The following is a 23,363-nucleotide window of genomic DNA, read 5'->3' on the forward strand; positions in this document are numbered from 1 at the left end:
GCTTGCACGCGATTGACCAAATCTACTGTTGCTAAGCTCATCCGGTCCCGGTCCGAGATGACCCACGACCCCCCCCCCCGGGTGACCAGAGGCGCCGGGGCCCGTCCATCTCCCCCTCCTCCGCCTCCGGATCTACCGCTGAAGAACAGGTATGACATCCTGAGCCTGCAGGATTTCCCCCCCATGGGAGCGTGTTCCATCTCGCCTCTGGGACCTGTCCACCCAGCTGGTTGTGGCTCTCGCCAGCACAGCAGCCGGGATCCGCGTGTCCAGCCTGGCCCCTCTTCTCCATCTCGGCCAGGAGCAACCGCGGGCCGGCGCCACCAACCCTGGGTCTCGCCCCGCCATTGGCGCACCTCCAGGCAGCCCGTGGAGCAGTGCACCCCCTCTGTGCTGGTTGTCGGGACCTCGATGGTCAGACACGTGTCGATACGTGGTGGTCGGACCTTCTGCCGCCCCGGAGCCCGCGTCAAGGAGGTTGAGTCCTCCGCCCTCCAGCTGTGTGCTCAGCACAGCTCAGCCTCCACACTGGTCCTGGAGGCCGGCATCAACGATCTCAGAGACCAGAAATCCGAGATCCTCAAGCGGGATTTCAGGTCCATGGTGGACCGCATGCTGGACATGGGGAAGCTTCCCCCGCCGCACTATGGTGACGTCACCACCAGTCGCCTCCGCCAGCTGCACCTGTGGCTAAAGGGATTCTGCCTGGGAAAAAGTATTCCATATGTGGACAATTTTATCACTTTTTTAAACAGACCCCACCTTTTCAAACCAGACGGCCTACACCCAAACCAGGAGGGGTCACGGCTTTTATCAGTAAACATTGACTTGACAGTCCGGTCCTGCACCACAATCACCTCCTGACTCACTACACCCATACACACGCCCTCTGCACCTCACCCACACTCACCTTCACCCACCCCCACCTACATCATACACGCCCCTCCCTCAGTGACCCCAGTGGCACAGGACAATATTTACGCAATCAAAACCATAATTTCACACAGACATAGGAGACCCAGGACTACTTTTAGATCAAAATGTGTTTTTAACATTCCACTGGAAAGACGTGATGAGCGCAAGTTCAGCACAGATGTTAAAATGGTTGTGCTGAACGTGTGCTCTCTTTTAAACAAATCTTTTATTATAAATGACATAATTTTGGATAATAACCTGGACAGTATTCTCTTTACGGAGACGTGGCTTGGCACTGACGCACCTGTTGTTCTCACCGAGGCTTCCCCACCCAATTTTAACTTTTTATTTTCAACCAGGGGGTGCAAAAGAGGGGGCGGTACTGCTTCAATCACAAAAACCAACATGCACATGAACGAAGTCAATTTTAACAGCTACTCATCATTTGAATACCGTGCCTTCGTTTTTAGCAGCCCACCGATCCTCTGTATAACTGTCTATCGACCACCCCAGTATTCTACTTCTTTTATCAGTGAGTTTTCTGAGCTCTTATCAATTATTCATACCTCTTTTAACAGAATTTTAATATCCGGTGATTTTAATCTACACGTGGACTTTCCCTCAGACTTAATGTCCAGAGAATTTTTAAACGTTTTACACTGCCTTGATTTTAAGCAACACGTGACGCAGCTGACCCACAGCAAGGGGCGCACCTTGGACCTCGTTATATCTTATGGTCTGTCGGTTGGCGCGCCCTCTGTTGTGGACCTGGCTGTGTCTGACCACTTCTGTGTTTTTTTTACAATCACCAGTTTTAATCAGCAGGAGGCCCCTGTGAGAACAGTGAGGAAACGCTACCTAACTTCTGAAGTGGCTGGAAATTTTATCCAGATCTTACAGAGCACTCCTGCCGAAATTTTACCAGCACCCTGCAATTTTATCACTGACAACTTTAACAATAAAATAAAGTCAACACTGGACTCAGTGGCTCCACTTGTTATCAAAACAATCAAAACAAGACCCACACCTCCGTGGAGAACTGAGGAAATTAAAAAACTCAAAAGGGAATGCAGGAGTGCTGAAAGGAGATGGAGGAAATCAAAGTTGACAGTTCACTATGAAATACTACGTCAACACCTCAAAATCTACAATAACACAGTCAAACAAGCAAGAATCTCTCACTTACAAAACCTAATCCATGACCATAAAAATAATCCCAAATTCTTATTCTCCACAATTGATCTTTTAACAAACAAAAATTTTAGAAGATCCTCCAAGACACCAGATAACGCCCTTTGCGAGGATTTTGCAGACCACTTCAGAAGAAAAATCAGTGACATAAGATCCAGTCTTTTATCTCAACAGCTTTTAACACCTGGATCATTGCTTGGACCTGTGGAAACACTGGAGAGTTTTGCCCTGGTTGATGCAAGGACACTGAGTCGAGTTTTCTCCCAGGTAAAGCCCACAACCTGCCTTTTAGACCCAATTCCCACACCGTTTTTTAAAACACTCTATGGATTCTTTGAGGAACAGCTGCTATATTTGGTCAATTGCTCTCTCCAGACGGGTGTCTTCCCCACCTCCTTTAAAATGGCGGTGGTGAAGCCCCTTCTGAAGAAGAGTGATTTAGACCCCAATGTATCCAACCATACCATTTTTAAGTAAAATTTTAGAAAAACTTGTTTTTTATCAAGTAAATGAATTTTTACCCTCGAAACATATTTTAGAGATTCATCAGTCTGGTTTTAGGATGAACCACAGTACAGAGACAGCACTTTTAAAGATTTTAAACGACATCAGGTGTAATTTAGATAATCATAAACTCACAGTCTTGGTTCTACTGGATCTAACCGCCGCCTTTGATACAGTAGACCATCACATTTCATTAAATAGACTGAGGAACCTGGTCGGCCTCTCTGGTACTGTTTTTAACTGGTTCACGTCCTACCTCACTGATCGAAGTTTCTTTGTAAGTATGGATACATGTTCCTCAGGAACCCATAAGATAAAGTGTGGGGTTCCCCAAGGTTCAATTTTAGGTCCAACTCTTTTTAATCTTTACATGCTGCCCCTTGGGGACGTCATCAGGAGGCACGGCATCAACTTCCATAGTTATGCTGATGATACGCAACTGTACATCGCCGTGTCTCCTGATGACACAGGGCCAATTGATGCCCTTTTTAACTGTATTTTAGACATCAAGTCATGGATGGCAGCAAACTTCCTACAGCTCAACCAGGACAAAACAGAGGTTTTAGTCATTGGTCCTGAAGGCCAGAGAGAGAAACTTTTACCAAAGTTACAGGATTTTAAACCCTCAAAATCAGTAAAAAATCTGTGCGTGATTTTTGACTCTGAGCTCACTTTTATTCCACACATCAAAAACATAACAAAGATAGGATTTTACCATCTCAAGAATATAGCCAGAGTCTGCCCGTTCCTCTCTCAGGCCAGTACGGAGGTGCTGATGCATGCTCTTATCTCTTGTCGTTTAGATTACTGTAATGCCCTGCTCTCTGGTCTTCCCAAAAAGAGCATGCATAACTTACAATTATTACAAAACTCAGCCGCACGAGTGCTGATGAGGACCAGAGAGGGGAGCATATTACACCCGTTTTAAAATCGCTGCATTGGCTCCCCGTGCGCTTCAGGATTGATTTTAAGGTTCTTTTACTAGTTTTTAAGTGTCTTAACGATCTTGGGCCTTCTTATTTATCTGCATTACTTTTACCCTATCAACCCTCGCGGACCCTGAGGTCCTCCGGTGCCTTTTAACAATACCACAAGTTAGAACTAGAACACACGGGGAGGCGGCATTCAGTTATTATAGCCCCCAATTGTGGAACAGCCTCCCAGAGAGCCTCAGGGCCGCAGAGAATGTTGATGTTTTTAAAAAGAGGCTCAAGACCCATCTTTTTAATCAGGCTTTTAACTGACTCATTTAGCTATTTATAATTTCTTAAGGTGACTTCTATTCTATTATTCTATCTATTCTACTCTTACATTTTCTAATATTATATTATATATATTTTTATTTTTTATTGTGTTACCTCAATGTTTTATTTCAATTGTTTTAGTCATTACTTATGGTCTACTTATGGTCTAATTCTACTGTTTTATCCTCAGTTTTAGCTTCTATACCTTTTATCTTATTTTACTGTTCTAGCCCCTCATTTTCCAGTGTTTCCTCCTGGGGGCCTACCACACCGGGATTTGATTCTGGTTCACCGATGGGGGTGCTGTTCCATGGATGGCCCTGGCCCGGGTAGCTAGAGAGCTCTACACCTTGGTGTGGAGCCTCCTGCCTGCCTGGGCTGGGGTGGTCCCTGTGCGCCCCCGCAGTCATGGACCATGATTCCTCTCGGTGTGCATGGCCCCCAAAGGCAGCTTCTTCCTCACCTCGGTTCTCGGTGCCCAGCCATGTCTCCTCAACGACAGTTAGTGTATGTATGTGGGTGTGTGTATGTTTGTGTGTGTGGGTATGTATGTCTGTCCGTATGTCTACGTATGTGCGTGAGTGTGTATGTAATTGTGTATCTGTGTGTATATTTGGGGGGGGTGGGAGGTTTAGGGTCACAGTGTTCTGTATTGTTCTGCTTTTTGTTTTTACCCTCTGTGAGGCACTTTGTATTACTGTAACGTACGAAAAGTGCCATATAAATAAAGTTGATTTGATTTGATTTGATGCTTGGACGAGATAACGGTACTCTGCTCAGACGCGCCCATATGAGCGCCTGGACATACCTGTGTAAAACTGCTCAGGTTCATTTTTTTAGCATGTACTTTTTTACAGTCACCGTTTTCTCCAGTGAAAATTCAACCAGATACTAGTTGTACTTCTGTGGCTGTTTTGAGGGACAAACACATTTTTGACCACAACCCAAGAATTCTTACGCTAATTATGATTTCACATAAATATTGGTTAATATGAAGTGATGACTTTTTATATCTAAAAAGTCAAAGGCCAGTTTCACTGTAAAATTATAATGTTCTGCAGAAACACTTTTTGGCCATAATTCAACACCATAACTCAGGAACAGAAGGGGAGGCCTTCAGTAAGAATCAGTTGTCCACCTTGAAATTGTGCTGATTGTAAGGATATTCAGTGCTTCCAGGTTGAAGATGTGCACAAAGCATCCGCATTTTACAATTTGTAGCTTCTTTGCAACAGCATCCATATTTGAAGCATTGTAGTCACCACAAGCTCATTGGTTTTGCTGACAGTGAGCAAAACACACGTGTTTGTGAACAGGTGATGTGACACAGTGGTAAACACACCCCTGTCCCAACTGCAGGCACCAAAGTCAGAATGATTGTATGTTAACAAAAAACAATAAAGTTTGTCTTTTTATTATCATTTACATTTTACACAGTGTCTCACCTTTTTGGAATTGGGGTTGTAGTTTGACAGCATTGTAAATTATTCATTTTTACATAATTTTAACATTTGAATCTTCTTTAATTCTGTTTTCTTTCTCCTCAGAGGAACATCAGTCTCAACCACTCCATGAAGTGAGTAACACCAGATACACTTAACACAACACAGTTTTCGTGTAATGTTTCAGGTTTAACGTTATTTTTATCTTGACAGTAAAGTTTTTTAACTCCAGATATCACATTTCCAGTAGAAGCAAGGACAAGATGTTATCAGGTGGCTCGTTGGTCTGTGTGTCCTGGTCATTTGATTTTTATTTGAAAATAGAAAAATCAAAATTGAAATACAAGGCGTTTTTCTTTATAAAAAGGATGAGTGGAATTTTTAAAAAATGATTTGATTTTTATTTCTATTAGCCCCTCCTCCAAACAACAGCTGTCCAATCGTAGCCTAATAATTTTAACTGGGCACCGGTTGTGTCATGTGTCTATGTGTCACTTTGAAACCTTCAGCTGGAGACGGACGTCTCAGCTGACTCATAAAGTATAAACGTTAGCATTAGCTTACATTAGCTAGCTACACTTACAAAATCTCATCATTGTAGTCGATAAAATCCACTGTCGTCAGGTAGCAAAGACAAGCCTACTTCTGTTTACTTCTGTGAGGAATTGAAGGCCTAGTGTTTAGAAAATTTCTGAAAATAATGATGGTAGGTCTGCCACCGTCATCACCGTAAACTCCAAATGTGCATGGCGAGAATGGAAAGCTTGACAGGCATAGCAACAGTAACTAAGGAGGGCGGGGCTTAGCGAAGAGTCAGAAAAATCAAAGAAGGAACCACACATGGATTCTCATTCCTGCTTTTGGTAGCAGTGTCAGAGAGAGAGGAAGTCAGTAAAGCACAACAACTATTAACCAGTTCATAGAAATGCATAAAATGAGTCATACTGTGATGATGCTGCAGAGCTCAACACAGACTTTATACTCAATGTAGTTTTTATCCTCATCTTAAAATCAGATTCCACTAAGTGTATGGTTGTGCTGAATGTGTTTAATACTAGTTATTATAATTTAATTTTAATACTCTTTATTTAATACTCTCCTGACTGAAATGCATACATTGATGCAAAGAAATAGTTTCATCATTCATAAATGTCCTCTGACGACTTTGAATCTACCAGGAAGTAACCATGATATTGCTTCAGGAGAGGCTTTTGGAAACACTGGAAAATGTAAGTTATGAGGAGCTCTGGAAATTCAAGCGTGTTCTGCAACACATTACAAAGACGAAAGGTCTCCCAAAAATCCCAAGATACCGAATGGAGATGGCAGACAAAGGTGAAATAGCAGAGGTGATGGTGGAGATCTATGGCAAAGAGTCTGAGGAGGTGATCAGAGAGGTTTTAGAGGAAATGAAGAGAAGTACTGAAGGTAAGACAAAGAAGACAAAAAACTGTCACGTTACGCAAACACATGTATCTTATAAATATCTAATAAATACATTTTGGATTTCATAATCAAAAAATATCTGCTTTGAGTTCAAACTCGGTCATCATCAATATGAAATATTAAAAATGGGGAGCAGGGATCAATAAAGTTTAAGGAGTTCGGTATTTGTTACAGAGCTGTTGTATTTGATTGCTTTAAATTTTGAAGGTGTTTGTGGTGTCATTTTGCAGTGAAATGGTTTTATTTCTTTTAAAGTTAACTGCGCTTTATTGAAGGTGATTGGACTCTCTAGGTGTAATTAGACTTTGATTCTGAGTCCATTCTTATTTCTTTTCTCCTCAGACAAACACTCTCTGGTTGAACGTCTACGTGCACTGTCCATGGGAGCGAGCGTGAGTTTAAACAACACAGCTTTCATTTAATTGTTACAGCATGAAAATGACCCTCGTCTTGTCTCCTATCAACAATGATACAAAATAATGGCAGAACTTTCATCAGATGAGACTCATCACCCTGAAGCTGAGATCTTGAACTTATAACCTACTTATTATAACCTTATAATAAAATCAGTGCTGTCCCTACTACTGAAGATGAGAACAGGGAAACTTAATGACCAGGGACGTATGTTTATCTAGACTTTTACATTAAACTTCTACAGTAGACAGACGGAGAAGGTTTTTAAACCAGAAACATCACATTTGCTGTAGAAGCCATGAGAACATAAGTCAGTATAGAAGAATTACTAATGACCAGTTGATAGACATAAATGAAATGAAGTGTAACGTGTCGTGATGATGCTGCAGAAATGAACACGACTAGCGGTACTTTGTTTTTTTATTCATCTTAAAATCAGATTCCATTAAGTGTGTGATTGTGACTAATGTGTTTAATATTAGTTAATACTCTCATGACTGAATGTTTCCACTGATGCAAAGAAATGAACGTTTCATGTGACATAAACGTCCTCTGATGACTTTGAATCCATCAGAGAGAAACTATGACAGCACCTGAGCAGAAGATTTTGGAAACTCTGAAAGATTTAAGTCCTGGGGAGCTGGAGAGATTCAGGCATCTTGTGCAGGACAGTAAAATGAAGGAAGGCCTCCCAAGAATCCCAAGACAACGAATGGAGACAGCAGGCAGAGGTGAAATAGCGAAGGTGATGGTGGAGATCTATGGCGAAGAGTCCGTGGAGGTGACCAGGGAAGTTCTGAAGGTGATCAGCAGGAGTGATCTTGAGCAGAGGTTGTCAGACATCAGCTCAGGATCCAAAGGTGAGTTGTGAGGGAAAAACAAGAAGCAGAACTATTCTAATACATGCAGAGTGTGGTCTGTATTATTTTTCTTTCAGACTTAACTGATCCCAGGCCAGGGAAATTCACTTGTTACAACAGCAAGAATAAAAAAAGGAGAGGTAGAATAAAAGTGGTGAAAAACAATACGAAATAGATCTATAGAAGATTGCCTTCTGAAGAATGGCACAGAGTTACTGTTTTTTCTTAATACATCAAAATGCATGTGGACAGTCAGGCAGACATTTGAAGTTGTGTGGTTTGAGTGTTGTGTTGTATGAAAATCTCATATATACATCGCTTTGGATGAAGGCCTCTGCCAAATGACAAATTGTAACTGTAATCCATGTTTGAAGCACTGTAGTCACCACAAGCTCATTGGTTTTGCTGACAGTGAGCAAAACACACACCTGATTGTGAAAAGGTGATGTGACACAGTGGTAAACACACCCCTCTCCCAACTGCAGGCACCAAAGTCAGAATGATTGTATGTTAACAAAAAACAATAAAGTTTGTCAGTTTTAAATATCCGGTCTTTGCATTGTATTCAACTAGAGATTGGTCGAAAAGGATTTGGAAATCATTGCATTTCATTATCATTCATGTTTTACACAGCGTCTCACCTTTTTGGAATTGGGATTGTAGTTTGACAGCACTGTAAATTATTTATTTTACACAATTTTAACATTTGAATCTTCTTAAACTCTGCTTTCTTTCTCCTCAGAGGAACGTCTGTCTCAAGTACTCCATAAAGTGAGTAACACCAGATACACTTAACACAACACAGTTTTCATGTAATGTTTCAGGTTTAACATTTTTATCTTGACAGCAAAAAGGTGGAAAAAGTTTTTTAACTCCAAATATCACATTTCCTGTAGAAGCGAGGAGGAGATTCATCTTAAAATCAGATTCCATTAAATGTATGATTGTGGCTAATGTGTTTAATATACTTAATACTCCTACCTTGGTGTGGAGGTCCGCCGGTCTGTCAGGGTCAGGTGGGCCCAGGTGCGGGCGCCCCCTGTGCTCACAGTCCCTGATGACTCTCGGTGTGGACGACCCCAAAGGTGGCATTCTCCTCAATCATTAGTGCCCTGCCATGTCTCGTTACCCCTGCTATTGTCTGTGGTGAGAGAGTGTGTGTGTGTGTGTGTGTGTGTGTGTGTGTGTGTGTGTGTGTGTGTGTGTGTGTGTGTGTGTGTGTGTGTGTGTGTGTGTGTGTGTGTGTGTGTGTGTGTGTGTGTGTGTGTGTGTGTGTGTGTGTGTGTGTGTGTTAGTTGAGGGTGGGAGGGGTGGGTTTTTAGTGTTGTTCAATTTTGATTTATATTGTTTTTAACTCTTGTGAAGCACTTTGTGTTGCATTTTATTATGTATGAAAAGTGCTATATAAATAAAGTTTGATTTGATTTGATGACTGAATGCTTCAACTGATGCAAAGAAATGAACATTTCATGTGACAAACGTCCTCTGATGACTTTGAATCCATCAGGGAGAAGCTATGACAGCACTTGAGCAGAAGATTTTGGAAACTCTGAAAGATTTAAGTCCTGGGGAGCTGGAGAGATTCAGGCATGTTGTGCAGTACAGTAAAATGAAGGAAGGCCTCCCAAGAATCCCAAGACAACGAATGGAGACGGCAAGCAGAGGTGAAATAGTGAAGGTGATGGTGGAGATCTATGGCAAAGAGTCTGTGGAGGTGACCAGGGAAGTTCTGAAGGTGATCAGCAGGAGTGATCTTGAGCAGAGGTTGTCAGACATCAGCTCAGGATCCAAAGGTAAGTTGTGAGGGAAAAACAAGAAGCAGAGCTATTGTTATACATGCAGAGTGTGGTCTGTATTATTTTTCTTTCAGACTTAACTGATCCCAGGCCAGGGAAATTCACTTGTTACAACAGCAAGAATAAAGAAAAAAAATGAAAGATGGAAAACGATACAAAATCAGCTGTACAAAAACAAAAACCCCTCACTTAGCTGTATTGCTGTCTGCTGTAATGGGGGTTTAGGACCCAAATGCAACCCGAAAACAGATTAGCTTGTACCAATTTCAATCTTAGACTTGGCAGAAACAGATGAGCAGCAACAAGTTCAAAGTCTCCAGAGGCCTGTACCATAAAGCTGGATTACGGCTTAGCGAGATAACTTCAGGCTTAACCCTGGCTTTTCGATACCATAAAGGTGGCTTACTTTCTATCGGGCTACGTTGCCGTGGTAACCTATGCTGAACACCTAACCTGCTCCGGAGCAGGATAAGTTCAGGATAAGAGCTCAGCAGGTATAAAAGCCCCACTTACTGACCAATCAGTTCTCTTGGAAAATGGCCTGTCCGTTTTATGAGACCCCGGTGGATCTTGGTGCACAGCTTGTGCGAAGAGCACTCAGGCGCGAGAGAATATTTAGAGATCGCTGTAATCCGTTCGAATTGTCTGAACAATCACTATACGAAAGGTACAGGTTTTCAGGAGAGGGGTTACAATACATCTGTCAGCTGCTGGAGCCTTACATCAGTAATGTAACGCACCGCGACCACGCGCTGACAGTCCCGCAGACAGTGTGCATTGCACTGAGGTTTTTTGCCACAGGTAATATATTTCTTAGTGATGTTTGTAATTATTATGATGTCTTTAAATCCCTCGTTGGATGGGTTACAAGAAAGCCACAGATAAAATGCCATTAATCAATTATTTGTTTAAGTAAATCATGGATTGATTGATTCATTCATAGGTACTTTTATGTATTCTGTTGGCGATGCCGATAACCTTGGGAAAAACACAGTATGTAGAGCTATTCATAAAGTCGCGGGGGCCCTGACTGAGCTTGTCGATGCATTCGTGGTGTTTCCCGGCCACCTGCCCACGCAATGCATCAAAGAGGGCTTTTATGACATCGCAGGTAAGCAAGGTTGATGTGTAATTTGCATAATGTAGACTAAGCCCTGGGATGTTTGCCGTTGTATATTGTATTGTATATAGCCTCCAACATGTAGGCCTACATATACATATGCTACATGTATAAGATATAGTAAGCGTACTGACCACTTTGAAGTATATTTTTATACTTATGTTTGATTTGCTCCCATGTTCACTTTGCTCCACTCGGGTTGCATCTGAAATAATAAGGCTACAATCACATGCCATAACGAAAAATTTCATACACACATACATTTATGGAACACACAAATGTTACTGTAGTCAGATATACAAGTGCAGTCATAGTGGGGAAGTAATATTATAATGGCACTAACTTACGCATTGACACAGTCGGCGATTTTTTGCCAGCAATCCTTGCGCCGTTTGGCAGCTGCAACTGTGTTGCTTTTTGCCTGGATTATTGATTTGTATTCCTCGTATTTATTAATTATTATTGTTTGCTCCTCCGTAGTGAAATGTGCGGCTCGGGCTGATTTTTCCATGTTTGCGATTGGTCGCATGCAGCAAACTCCACCCTTTTTATGTGAGCGCGCACAGATCTAGATTGGACAAGCCTGAATTGAATTAGTGAGTTGATAGCCGGCTTTATGGTACCAAAAATTCGGAGGGCGGATGTCTCGTTAAGTGAAGCCTTATAAGTAAGAGGAAGCCCGGCTAGGTTAATCAAGCTTTATGGTACAGGCCTCAGAAATGTTGAACCAAACCCCAAACAGTCACAGGCAAACAAAGAGCAAAGAGTGAGTGTGTGAGAGTAGCTTAAATACTGGGCTGATTGTAATGAGAGTCAGGTGAGGATCAGGTGAGTGGGCAGGTGGGTGTGGCTGGCGTGGGGAGTGAGAGTGGAAAAGTACTGGCAGAGCAGGTGAGCAGATGTCAAGGAAATGGCAGCAGGTAAGAGACTGAATGTTCTGGGACAATTTTACTTGCTTTTGGAACATGACGTAATACCATGACAACATGAGACAGGACATCAAAGTGGGCTTCATTGGCCAAGTACGTTTGCATGTACAAGGAATTCTACTCCAGATTTGCACTCAATGCAGACACTTTCATGATGTGAGGCTGCTGCAATAATACAATAACTAGATTACTACAGTGCATGTAAACATGTTGTCTAGTTACCTGCATGACCTGGTTTCTCTGAGTATTCTGGTTACTTCAGTGCATGTAAGTACACTGTACATAGCAGGACATCAGCATCCATTACTCTGCACTTTTTGACACAGTACTACCTACAGTTACACATTGCTCTCATATTAGAGCTGAGCGATGTCGTAAATAATGTTCTACCAGCAGAACATGTGGACAGTGAACATGATTTTATATATCAACATAATATTAAAAAATCCTATGTGTCTTCACAAGGGCCTTCAAGAAGCTTGGAGCTTGAGGGTGGTGGAAGCATGATGGTAATCCATTACATTCATTTATTGGCTCAGTTTATTTATCCTTTTGTTTATTCATTTGTCTGATGTTGCAAAAAGCCACATTTCCACATATTTACAAAAATGATTGTCCTCTGCAGCAGGACCCCAGTGACTGGACTAAACTTGAACCTGAAGTGAACAGGACAGATGCAGACGAGGGTCCAACGTACAGGTAAACATAACATCCTGAACACTGTCACAGCAAACCAGAACTATGGGATTTTATTTCTTGGGATTTTCTGACAGAAGGAAAACTAAAATCTTCCTCTGTGCCTTTGCTGATTAAATCAGTGCAATGCAACAGTTACAATGAGACTCTGCTTTGCACTAAATGAACTGAGGGCAGTCTCAACATTTACATGTCTTCCACTGTACCGTAATACATTATTTTTGTGCATCTACACAAACTCTCTTGTTTTCTGTGACTTAGCCTTCAGTCTGAAGCAGGAAGGTTTGAATGCAGCGTCTCTGGCCTGCGCTGGTTCTGTAAGGAAAAGGTCAGTTTTAAGTACCAGTTTTGCTCATGGGAGGAACCTATGGCGAGGATGGCAAACATGAAATACATGCCTGCAGGTCCTCTTATTGACATCACAGCGGTTGCTGGGAAGTTAGATGAAGTGTACCTGCCACACTGGATCTGCATAGGTGAGTGGACATGAAGAATATATGAAGAATATCCAAACTTTTAAAATTCCTGATGACATGTAAAAAAACTGATGCAATCATTTTCTCCTCTCCAATTTTATGTGTGTTTGTGTTTTGTGTAGATGACATACCTAAAATATCAAACAGGTTTGCAGTCTTGCACATAGATGACTGTGGAGATGTTGTGGAAAAAGTGTCGGAGGTCACACCATCCCATGTCAAGTTACCCGAACCAGTTTTTTCTCCAAGAGCGGTCCTGATGAAATCTGGCGCTCCAGTGAGGTGGCGCTGTAAGGTGTTAATATATAAGACGGGCACCGCATTTCTGACACTCCATGTGTATCTGATCCCACGTGATCCTGCTCTAGAACAGGTTAATGCACATCGTAATATCAACAGTACCAGTTGTGATATATAGTGGCACCACAAATACATTGACAATGTCGGCTACTGTAACTTTGTCTTTCTTCTGCAGGCAATGGACAAGAAGAAATCATCCTATGGATACAAAGAGATCCTAAAGCCACACCCAGAAAAGTCCCTGAAAATGGGTGATCGTTTCATCCTGACAGCAGATTTGGATGGCGCAAAGCTTTCTCCTGAGGTATGGTTTGAACAGCTTTTAAATCTGTGGAGTGACGACAGTTTCACAGCTGCAGTGTTTTCTTGTATTTGACACGTAGCTTCATTTTCCCGCGAGTGTGTGACCTTGACGAGTTGGAGGTTGTCGAACTGCAAAAAACACTGGAACACTGACATCGTCATCGTGAATAGTGGCTGTTTCAGTACTTTCAATATTTCTACTTATCATGATTTAATTTACAAAGTGAGATTCAAAATTTTTATGAAGACACTCTTCAGACAAACAGCAGTTTTTAACGATTGCTTCACACCCATGGTTCTGTGCATTTTAACCCATTCATCATTAAAGAATCGATAAAACTTTGAATATAATGATAATTTAATGACAAATAATTTGTGGCGGCTGCACATCAGGCAGTACCCTTGCCCTTGCATTTTAGCCGAACATTGTACCAACATTTTGCACGGGACAGCAGATGTGTTTGTCATGAGGACTGTGTAGCTGTTTGTTGACCTGCCAGCCTCGAGCCATCCACACGTCACCTGACCTTCCTCATCCACTCTCACCTGTTCCCACTTTACTCATCAGCCCTGCATACTTTTACCAGTCAGTTGCCAGTTTGTCTGTGCTGCTTTCTTGCTCATGTTTTGCTTTGAAGCCACTGTTCCATGTGACCTTGTATCCTGGAGTCTGCATCTGTCTGCCTCCTCAATCCGGTCCGTCTGTGGAATCAGTTTTTTTGGACTTGCTGCCATCACCTTCACTTTGGCCTTTAAGTTACTGAACTCTCTGAAGCCTCTGAAGTGTTCTCGCTCCGCCACCATTTTCAACTCTCCCTTTTTTTCCACAGTACTTAAAGCTCAGATATGAATGCAGAGACCCAAATTTCTTTGAAGTGTATATTGAAAATCCTGACAGAAACTTCACTCTCAGCCTCACAAAAAAAAATGAGCGACAACTAGTATGGACCAGCGAAATTAGAAAAGGTCAGATTTAAATGTGTTAAATATACAACATTAGCCAAGCAGCTGTCCATTGTTGGATAAAGGCAGTACATCAGATCCAAATTTTCTTCACCTCTGCCTTTTTTTTCCAGATGAATACCAAAGCACTGGTCGCATTCAAGGTAAGATATTTCAAATCAGAATTGCACTTGTAGATTTCAGAGCTGCAGCATTGACTTTGCATTCAGTTACAAACACAAGTTTGAAAAACACCTGGAGCCAAATGTATGAAACGTTCTCTGTGTACACGTCAAACAGGAAACATGCACATGCTGGCCTTTTTGTGAGATATAACCCCATGCATGTCCGTTCCCTCGAGTTCTAATCAGCTTTTTAAAAGCATGCATGTGCACATGACAAAAAAACTGGGAAATAATAGCTGAGTGGATGAATGAAAGCAGAAATCACTGCAGATCAATGACTCCATCCTAAAGTCCACTGAAACCAGCACAAAGTAGCCTGTAGACGCCTGGTATAAGAATTCTGTTTTCACTGCTGAGCATTTGACTTTAAAATACAGACACAGGCAAATCAAAGGAGCCAAAACCACTGGATTTATTATACAGCAGCAATAGTCATGTTAATAAAAACATTATTAATATTATAAAAATATTAAATGTTTGATCCTTTTTTACTGACAGACTAATGAACTGACTGTGACAAAATGATGTCATACACTTCTTGATATTTCTAATCAATACAATGTTTGTGTTTCTCGGAGGAGTTTGAATTCACATTTCGCCTTTGGAAAGCCAAAACAAACCAATGAATTTAACAGTGACAGAGTGTTTAAGATCAGCAGGCGTTTGTGGTATTACGTATTTTTGTTCTTTTTAAAGAAACTGATGCCAGACGTTAACTTAAATCAAATTATTCTTCGTCCGCACCGCCCTCAGGGGAACACTTTGTGGATAAACACCTGTGTCAATTGATCGCGAGAGTGGTCAACATTGGGCCAATCCTGGATAATCTCATGAAAAAAGGTGTAATCCAACAAGAAGAGTACGATACAATCAGGGCTGCTCCGACCACTCAGGAGAAGATGAGGAAACTCTGTCATGGTCCCCTGAGAGCTGCAGGACATGCAGGCAAAGACATCTTCTACCAAATCCTGGAGGAGAAGGAGAAATGCCTTGTTGCTGATCTCCAGAGGATGGACTCATAAATACTGTGACCATGTCTAAAGTTTTTGGACCAAACAGACTCTGTTTACATGCAGTCAAGTAACCCTTTCATAACCAGAATATCAGCAATAACCTGGTTGCGCACGGCCATGTAAACACCAATAACCCTTTTGAAAAACCCGAATATGCTCATATTCCGATTTTTAAAAACCCGAATATGACCCCTGGGTTACTCCTTTTCTAAACCGATTATTTGGTCATGTATACGCCTATCAGAATATCCCCATCGAACGGAACATTAATTTGTGTTCTGCGCATGTTCTATTCACAAGGAATCTTGGTCTTTTGAGTGCAGGTAGCATGGATATGGATGGCACAGCTCCGGCTCCATTTTTTATTTCTTCACGTTCTCGCCTTCCATGAATGAAGAAAGTGAGACAATAGTGTCATAGTACTGGTGGTGGGTCAGCGCCAGCCCCGGGCTGGTCATTATCCGCCGTGCTGCTGTTGTTGTTTTTGGATACAGGAAGAAGAAGCTGAAATGACGCGCATTATGTCATGACGTTCTGCATCGACATGTTGTCCGTGCGTTGCTGTTTTGATCGGGATATCCCAATTGATTACCCCTGTTTGCTCACACATGTAAACACATTATTCCGAATGTTTCAGAAACCGGAATATTGACCATAACCCGACTGCATGTAAACGTAGTGCCAGACTCTGAAACTGAAATCAAAAATGTACAAAGTGCAAATTAGTAATGTTCAAAGTCCATTGTCTTTTATTTCTGTTTTTGGTCTCGACCTGCTAAATGCTCGACTGTTTTTTCACCAGCTAGACCCTGACTGTGTCTGTCAGCTGTTCGGTGCTGAGAATGTCGTGAACGGTGTTGTAGTTAGACGTGTAAACAATGAGCTGCAGAAGTGAATTGCCTGAAAAATCTTGAAGCACAAATGCTTTGCACTGCAGAACCATCTCCGGTCGAAACACAAGGTGAGTGGACATGCACTGGGACCGCTGAACACTCTGATAAAACTTCTAATCTATGAAAGATGTGGAACATTTTGACATGTCTAATCCCTGCATGTGTGTGTCAGACGCATGCGTGGTAACCATTGACACGTTGTAATTGTTAGTTGATGTATTTCTTTGTGCAAAAGGCCAGATTGAAAGGTGTGTTTCAGTGGTTTGAATATGTATTTTTGAAAGTGTAGTTACACAGTTACACCACAAGGAGTATTCACTGTCTCAAATGTTGAAGTGTGTGTGTGTGTGTGTGTGTGTGTGTGTGTGTGTGTGTGTGTGTGTGTGTGTGTGTGTGTGTGTGTGTGTGTGTGTGTGTGTGTGTGTGTGTGCGTGCGTGTGTAATAAGTTGAATAGAACTCATTAGGTATGAGGGATGTGGGACATTTTAACTTGTCTCTCAGGGGAGATTTTTTTATGCTTAATGTTTACATATAGGCTGCACGGTGGCGCAGCAGGTAGTGCGGGTGCCTCACAGCAAGAAGGTTGCCGGTTCGATCCCTGGGTCAGGCGGGGCCTTTCTGTGTGAAGTTTGCATGTTCTTCCCGTGCATGCGTGGGTTCTCTCCGGGTACTCCGGCTTCCTCCCACAGACCAAAAACATGCTCATTAGGTTAATTGATGACTCTAAATTGTCCGTAGGTGTGAGTGTGAGTGTGAATGTTTGTCTGTCTTTGCATGTGGCCCTGCAATCGGCTGGCGACCGGTTCAGGGTGTACCCCGCCTCTCGCCCATTGTAGCTGGGATAGGCTCCAGCCCCCCGCAACCCCGAAAGGGATAGGCGGTATAGATAATGGATGGATGGATGTTTACATATATCATTAAAAGGCCATATTTAGATATATTTTGCAATGGTTCAAAGCTGGATTTCTGAACATGTACTTACTCAGTGACACCACAAGAGGGAGTATCCAGTAAAGTGAGCGCCAGTTGTAGTCCCTTTAAGTGTAAGTATATGTTTACATGCATGTGTGTATCAAAGTTATAATGTTTGAAAGAGGTGGAGCCTTTGAACACGTCTGAGGCCTGTACATGTGTGTCAACATACATTATAAAAAGGCCAGATTTCACTGTATTTTTGGATTTGTTTTTAAAATGGATTTCTGAACGTGCAGTTACTCGGTTATACTCGGATTCGGGCTGAGGCTCAAAACGATTCCACCACATTTGAAAACGTCTCTGAGCTTCAGACTTTTCGGTCGTGGTAACTGTTTGCTTCTACTGAAAATGGATATTTACCGTTTTGTTATTGATGTGTTAAGATGAAAGAGTACTTGTCAAAGAATACTATGAACTGTAATTTTGTGTTCTGTTTTACTATTTTTCATGTTTCTCATGCTATATTCGGCAACTTTTATATATATATATATATATAAACAATGAAGCACCAAGTTCACTGATGATATTCTGAAAATAGCATTTTTCAAGAAAAAGATTATTGTCGTGTTTTGTAGAAGTGGAACCTGTATGGTGATTCTGGTCAGATGATGGATCAATAAATTGTGTGTTAGGAATCCAGTGGCCATTGGTGGAAAGTAACTAAGTACATTTACTCAAGTCCTTTACCTAAGTGCACATTTGAAGTACTTTGAGTCTTTGCTTCTCAAGCCATTTTCTACTTCTACCCAAAATTTCAGAGTGAAATGTACTTTTTATATTTGATTATACCTATGGCATCTATTTGGCAGCTTTTGTTGCTTTACAAATAAAGATTTGTTGTCTTGTTATGCTGTAAATTAAAATACAGCTGAAATCATTAGTTGATTGACAGAAAACGAATGGGCAATTATTTTGATATTCATGATTATTTTCATTAGCTGCAGTCCAACACAAATGTAAAAAATGAGCTCTACCTCAACCAACTACATGAGGAAAATCCTGCTTTTACATTGATGCAAAGAAATGGAATAATTCATCCCTGTTTACGTCCTGTTTTAATAAAAATGTTCAGTTCAGATGTTTTGTGAACTGTCTTTCCTGATGCATCTGTTCCGTTTTTGCATGTCACATGAGCTGCTGTTACGTGCATGCATGCACAGGATGATTCCCTTCACCTCCCTTACCCTTCAGGTCAGGTGATTGGGTGCCTGAGTTAGTGAAAAGGAGCTGGCTGAACAGGTGAGCAGATGAAAGAGACGATGGCAGCGGCTAAGGATCTGGCAGACTGTGACAAGAACCACACATGGTAATCAGAAGATTTTATTATATTTCAAAGTAGAAAACATTTGGAATGACTCTGTGAGAGCAAACTCTCTTTTGGGCACAATAAAAGTGATAAAACAAGGTAAAGTAACCTTATTTGGTGAAAGTTTAAACCATCTAATTAATGATTAAGCATGTTTTCATGGATCTAAAATAATTAGGTTAAAAACCGACTTCTGGTGAGATCCTTCAGTCTTTTCTTGCATGATTGACAAACATTTGCTGGATCTGGTTTTGAACCTTACAGGAAATTTCCTCAAAATGAGACCGTTCAATAAGCCTCACTGATCATATGTCTCCACTGTCACTGTATAAAACTTTCTGTGTTCAGGTAGACTGTACATTTGGTCTAAAAATGGATTTCACCACAACATTTACATCTATTTCTTGAGGTCAGCGATGAGATATGGCTCATTTTCTTCCAGGAGTTTGTAGAAGATGTCTTTGCAGGCTGTTGAAGCTTTCAGGCAAGTAGAGTAGAGCGCCCTCATCTTATCCTGAGAGACAGGCACAGCCCAGATTGCATCATATCTCCCTTGATCGATGACTTTTTTGTCGAGGAGTCCGTCCAAAATGGGCGCGATGTTGCTCACCCTCTTGGTCAGCTGAAGTCGATGTTTATCCACAAAATGCTCGTCTGAGGAAGGAGAGAAACTCTCATTTTAATGAATAAAGTGACCCATCGAGTGTTAATTCTGATGCTTTCGAAAAAACAAATGAAACATTTCCAAATAGCAGATTTATAATTTGGGAATTAAAGTACAGCTGACATTGTGAGGTCTGAATTTTACAGCTACGACATATCCAAACACCATTTGTAAATCTCTTAAGCTTTCACAATTTTGGGAAATATACTTATTCTCCTTCTTGCCCAGCGTGAGATGATGTGCGGTTGTGGTTAAAATGAAACTGGGAGAAAGATAGCATAGCTTAGCATAAAGCTTAGCTTAGCACATTGCAAGTGTTAGCATGTCCAAAGTTCATGTTTATGTACTGATTAAAAGACGTGATATAATGTGTTCATGAGTGAACTTTAGAGGTGCTGGTAGGCAGATTTTTTTATTCTGAAAAGAACCAGGCTAGCTATTTCCCCTTGCTTCTAGTCTTTATGATACGCTAAGCTAAACCTAGCTCAGAGTACAAAGCACTTACTGAGGAGAGGTCATACTACCTGTGCACCCACCATCTGCCGTGGTATTTGCGCCAGGTGCTCCAGCTGAGGGTCCTGCAGCTGAAACAAATTTAAGGAAAATTAAAATAGCTCAACAATGGATCTGTCTAAGACTAGTGTTTACGCATACTGCTGTTTTTACACACACACAGCAAATGAGCAAAATGCTTTCTTTCATTATATATAAAAAAAAAATATGGACGATATAGGTACAGCATCGACACTATAATGCTAGAAATACTGTGTGACAGCTCCAAGTGTATAGTCCAAGGTAACGCCACTTTGGAGAAGGATAAAGCTTAATGTGAAATTCAAAAATGATGCAATTCATTTTCAACAACAGCTGATCAGAAATTTATTGTGATTAAAAAACTGGAAAACAACTTACTGTCACTGGAGCCTGGTTTTGAGGAGAGTCCACTCGTCTCTTCAACTGCAAAAATAGGAAGATTCAATGTTAGCTTCTGAAAAAACCAAAAAAAAACCAAAACAAAGACAAGATAAACTTACAATTTGAGATAAGGAGTAACTGTTCAACAGAGTGGAGAATAGCAGTATTACTCCCTGAAATATATCTTTGCGTGTGATGTCACAGTGTGTTGTCTATCTAAACTTTGGCCATCTATTTTAATATTTAAGGTGTTTATATTTTGGCTGTGTATCTTTACATTGAGGCCATTTACTATATTGATCAGCTAAAATATTTTGTAACATCACTATTAGCACTGAAATCCTTCATTTGAGGTAAAGTAACCCACTGAGGCAGCATGCCGGTGTGTTCAGAATTTCACTGGCTACTCGAGGGGTCAGTCATCAGCAAACTCAGTTGTGATTGGCTCGATCTTCACACAGAAGAGGAGAAGGAGGCCCTTCCGTTCAGCTCATACTGTTATTGAATTCTCTGGTCACTAGGCTTCATATGGCTGATCGTGATTGGTCAAGTGAGTTGTCATTTGAAACCTGAGACTCCACAGAGCAGCTGGAGACAAGATGGCACCTGTCTGTATCCGTTTCCAGATGTTATAATGGTTAAAACACAGAAGGCAAGTGGAAAACGAGAGCATCGGCTGCTAATTTGACAGGAAAAAACATATTTTTGTGCATTATTATCATGTTTCAGACTAAATACCTTTACTCGATCGTCTCAATGTCACCAGAAGTCACCACGTAATTGGTTAATGGTTAGTTGCCTCAATGTTGCATCAGCTTCAAAAACAGTAGTTTGTCTATTGTCGGTGTTTACTGTGCATCCTGTTGTGACTGTATCTTAAAATAGTTTACATCAATCGATTCACAAGACTCTTAGCTTTCTAACGATGTGTAATATGAGTATAAATGAAAAATATGGAGGAAAAATAAATTAATAAATTCTCTGACGGCCTCGCTAGCCGTCTCACCAAACCACTTTCTGTGGCTAGCGGCTGAAGCTGACCCCTCACAAAAAAGTTCCTCATGTCCGTTAACAGGTCATGTAGCTGGCTCACTCACTGACTGCGGTTGTTAAGAACTGGTCTGTGCAAATTTGGGCGAATCTAACTGCACAGGCATTGAATCACAGTTTAAAACATCCAGGTTGTACAGCTGTGAACCATTTTGCTGAATTAATCTGGAACTTGACCATTAATGGAGAGACATACCTGCATGCCAACATGCATGGGCTTTACACTTTTAACTTCACTGACATCATAAACGGGATGATTTTTGCTTTTCTTTTGCCATGCAGTAATAGTGTCTCAGTGAGCTGCAGCCTACAGGAAAACGACGTGGTGCTGACGGCAGATCGGGGAAGTGGCTTTAACTTAAGTGTTAGTTACATATTTACGCTCATCTCTTTATGAGCTACACTGCAGGGTCACACAACCAACATGCCCTTCAGTAACTATAAGCTGCACACACAAAGCCACACATGAAATATGACCTTTAGTAACCTCAGAAAACACAGAAAACGAAACTTAACATATCTCGTGTCAGGTAACACATAATGTACATACAGAGGGGGGTCTAACCATCTTCTCCTATGGATTGGATGGGTCGAGTGCCAAGAGGCTGGGACCAGCCTGTGGACCAAGGAGGGAGCACTAAAGTCTAAACCGCGGTCTCCCCGTCCTGTTTTGACCAATCAGATCGCTGCACATCTTTTTAAAACTCTGTATCGTAAATCAGGATTCTCATTCTGGCGGACGGTTGCAGCTAACTGGTTGCACGCCGCGATTTCCCAAAAAAAAAAACTGAGCTCCATGTACACGTTCTCTATTTTATCAGTGTGTTAATGAAAATCCTTAACTGAAGACAGAATATCTCCTGACCTCTTTCTGCAAAAGCGACCACGCTCGCAGAAGTCGCTTTAACTTAAGTGTGCTCGAAAGTGAAAGTAAAGAGGAAGACATGTTTCTCACTTTAATTTAACTTCATTAGACTAATACCTAGATACACTTTTAAAAGAAAACTTTGTCAACTGTTGCCTCTTCCTCTGAAAGCAGCCTTTGAGGCTCCTGCAGCTGAAAGCAGGACTGTACGACCCCTGTTCCCGTTCTGCATCGAACCACGTCGCCGTGAGATATTTACCGAGTCTCTCTGCATCCTCGTTGCAGTCAATCTCCTTCAGTAACTCCACAGCCACTGTAAGAGCGCCGGACTCCGTGAAGGTTGAAACCAGGACGTCAACGACTTCATATCGCGTTTTCCCCTCCACCCTGTTGCGCCTGACCCGCGGCTCTTCCCTGCGGTCCAGGAGCTGGTGGCGGAAATTGTCAAAGTCCTGCTGTCTCAGGTCTTCCAGTGCGTCAGCTAAAGCCTTCTTGATAGTTTTGGGGGGCATTTCTCAAACTACCAACTGCTGAAATATCAAAATGTTAGTTTGGATTGCAGGCGGTTGTATTTCCCCATTTACGTCGAAGAGGCATTCAATGCGGCTGGGAAATATCGCAATTAAGAGCCGCACCCTCACCCAACAAAGCAAGAAAGGGGTGGATTATTTTTATGATGTCATGAACACAAAGTCAATTTTACATTTGACGAGCAGAAAAACTTTTTTTTTTTTTTAAAGTAATGCTCAGCATGCTTGATAGTTTGATGAGTTAGACAGACATTACATCCCAGTGCACATTTCAAATGGTGTAGTCTACTCGAGCTGGGTTTTAAGAGCCAAAAATCTCTGTTGAATTAAAATGCATTTGCAGAAAAAATGTTTGCATGCCTTAAATGACTGCAGATCTCACATTTTA

At 41.6% G+C, this 23,363-nt stretch overlaps 1 protein-coding gene and 2 long non-coding RNA genes across 4 annotated transcripts; 2 read left to right on the forward strand and 1 right to left on the reverse strand.

Annotated features, from left to right (window-relative positions):
- Positions 1–9,558: 9,558 nt before the first annotated feature.
- On the forward strand, positions 9,559–12,540 carry LOC139333888 (uncharacterized). Its single transcript, XR_011602352.1, has 3 exons — positions 9,559–9,809; positions 12,327–12,370; positions 12,487–12,540. It is a non-coding gene; the product is annotated as an uncharacterized lncRNA (long non-coding RNA).
- A 698-nt stretch (positions 12,541–13,238) lies between these two features.
- LOC139333889 (uncharacterized) lies at positions 13,239–14,567 on the forward strand. The gene is made up of 3 exons (XR_011602353.1): positions 13,239–13,406; positions 13,509–13,637; positions 14,467–14,567. It is a non-coding gene; the product is annotated as an uncharacterized lncRNA (long non-coding RNA).
- A 4,382-nt stretch (positions 14,568–18,949) lies between these two features.
- Positions 18,950–23,033, reverse strand: pycard (PYD and CARD domain containing). 2 transcript variants are annotated; one of them, XM_070966704.1, is made up of 4 exons: positions 22,705–23,033; positions 20,528–20,572; positions 20,140–20,199; positions 18,950–19,605 (listed from the first exon to the last, which is right to left on the reverse strand). In XM_070966704.1, exons 1-4 carry the CDS (start codon positions 22,955–22,957, stop codon positions 19,349–19,351), a joined length of 615 nt encoding a protein of 204 aa, XP_070822805.1. In that variant the 5' UTR covers positions 22,958–23,033; the 3' UTR covers positions 18,950–19,348. The 2 variants fall into 2 exon arrangements, with proteins under 2 accessions (XP_070822805.1, XP_070822806.1); XM_070966705.1 differs by having other exon boundaries at positions 19,007–19,605; positions 20,152–20,199.
- Between the last annotated feature and the right edge of the window lie 330 nt (positions 23,034–23,363).

The sequence above is a fragment of the Chaetodon trifascialis genome, chromosome 7 (assembly GCF_039877785.1).
Source record: "Chaetodon trifascialis isolate fChaTrf1 chromosome 7, fChaTrf1.hap1, whole genome shotgun sequence".
In the NCBI taxonomy this organism is placed as follows: Eukaryota; Metazoa; Chordata; class Actinopteri; order Chaetodontiformes; family Chaetodontidae; genus Chaetodon; species Chaetodon trifascialis.

Excerpts from the sequence above, each read along its gene's own strand:
- pycard (XM_070966704.1), bottom strand. The coding sequence starts at position 22,957 with ATGCCCCCCAAAACTATCAAGAAGGCTTTAGCTGACGCACTGGAAGAC. Across the intron at positions 20,573-22,704 it reads CGAGGATGCAGAGAGACTCG|TTGAAGAGACGAGTGGACTC; the intron begins GTAAATATCTCA and ends CTATTTTTGCAG. Across the intron at positions 19,606-20,139 it reads GGCAGATGGTGGGTGCACAG|ACGAGCATTTTGTGGATAAA; the intron begins GTAGTATGACCT and ends CTCCTTCCTCAG.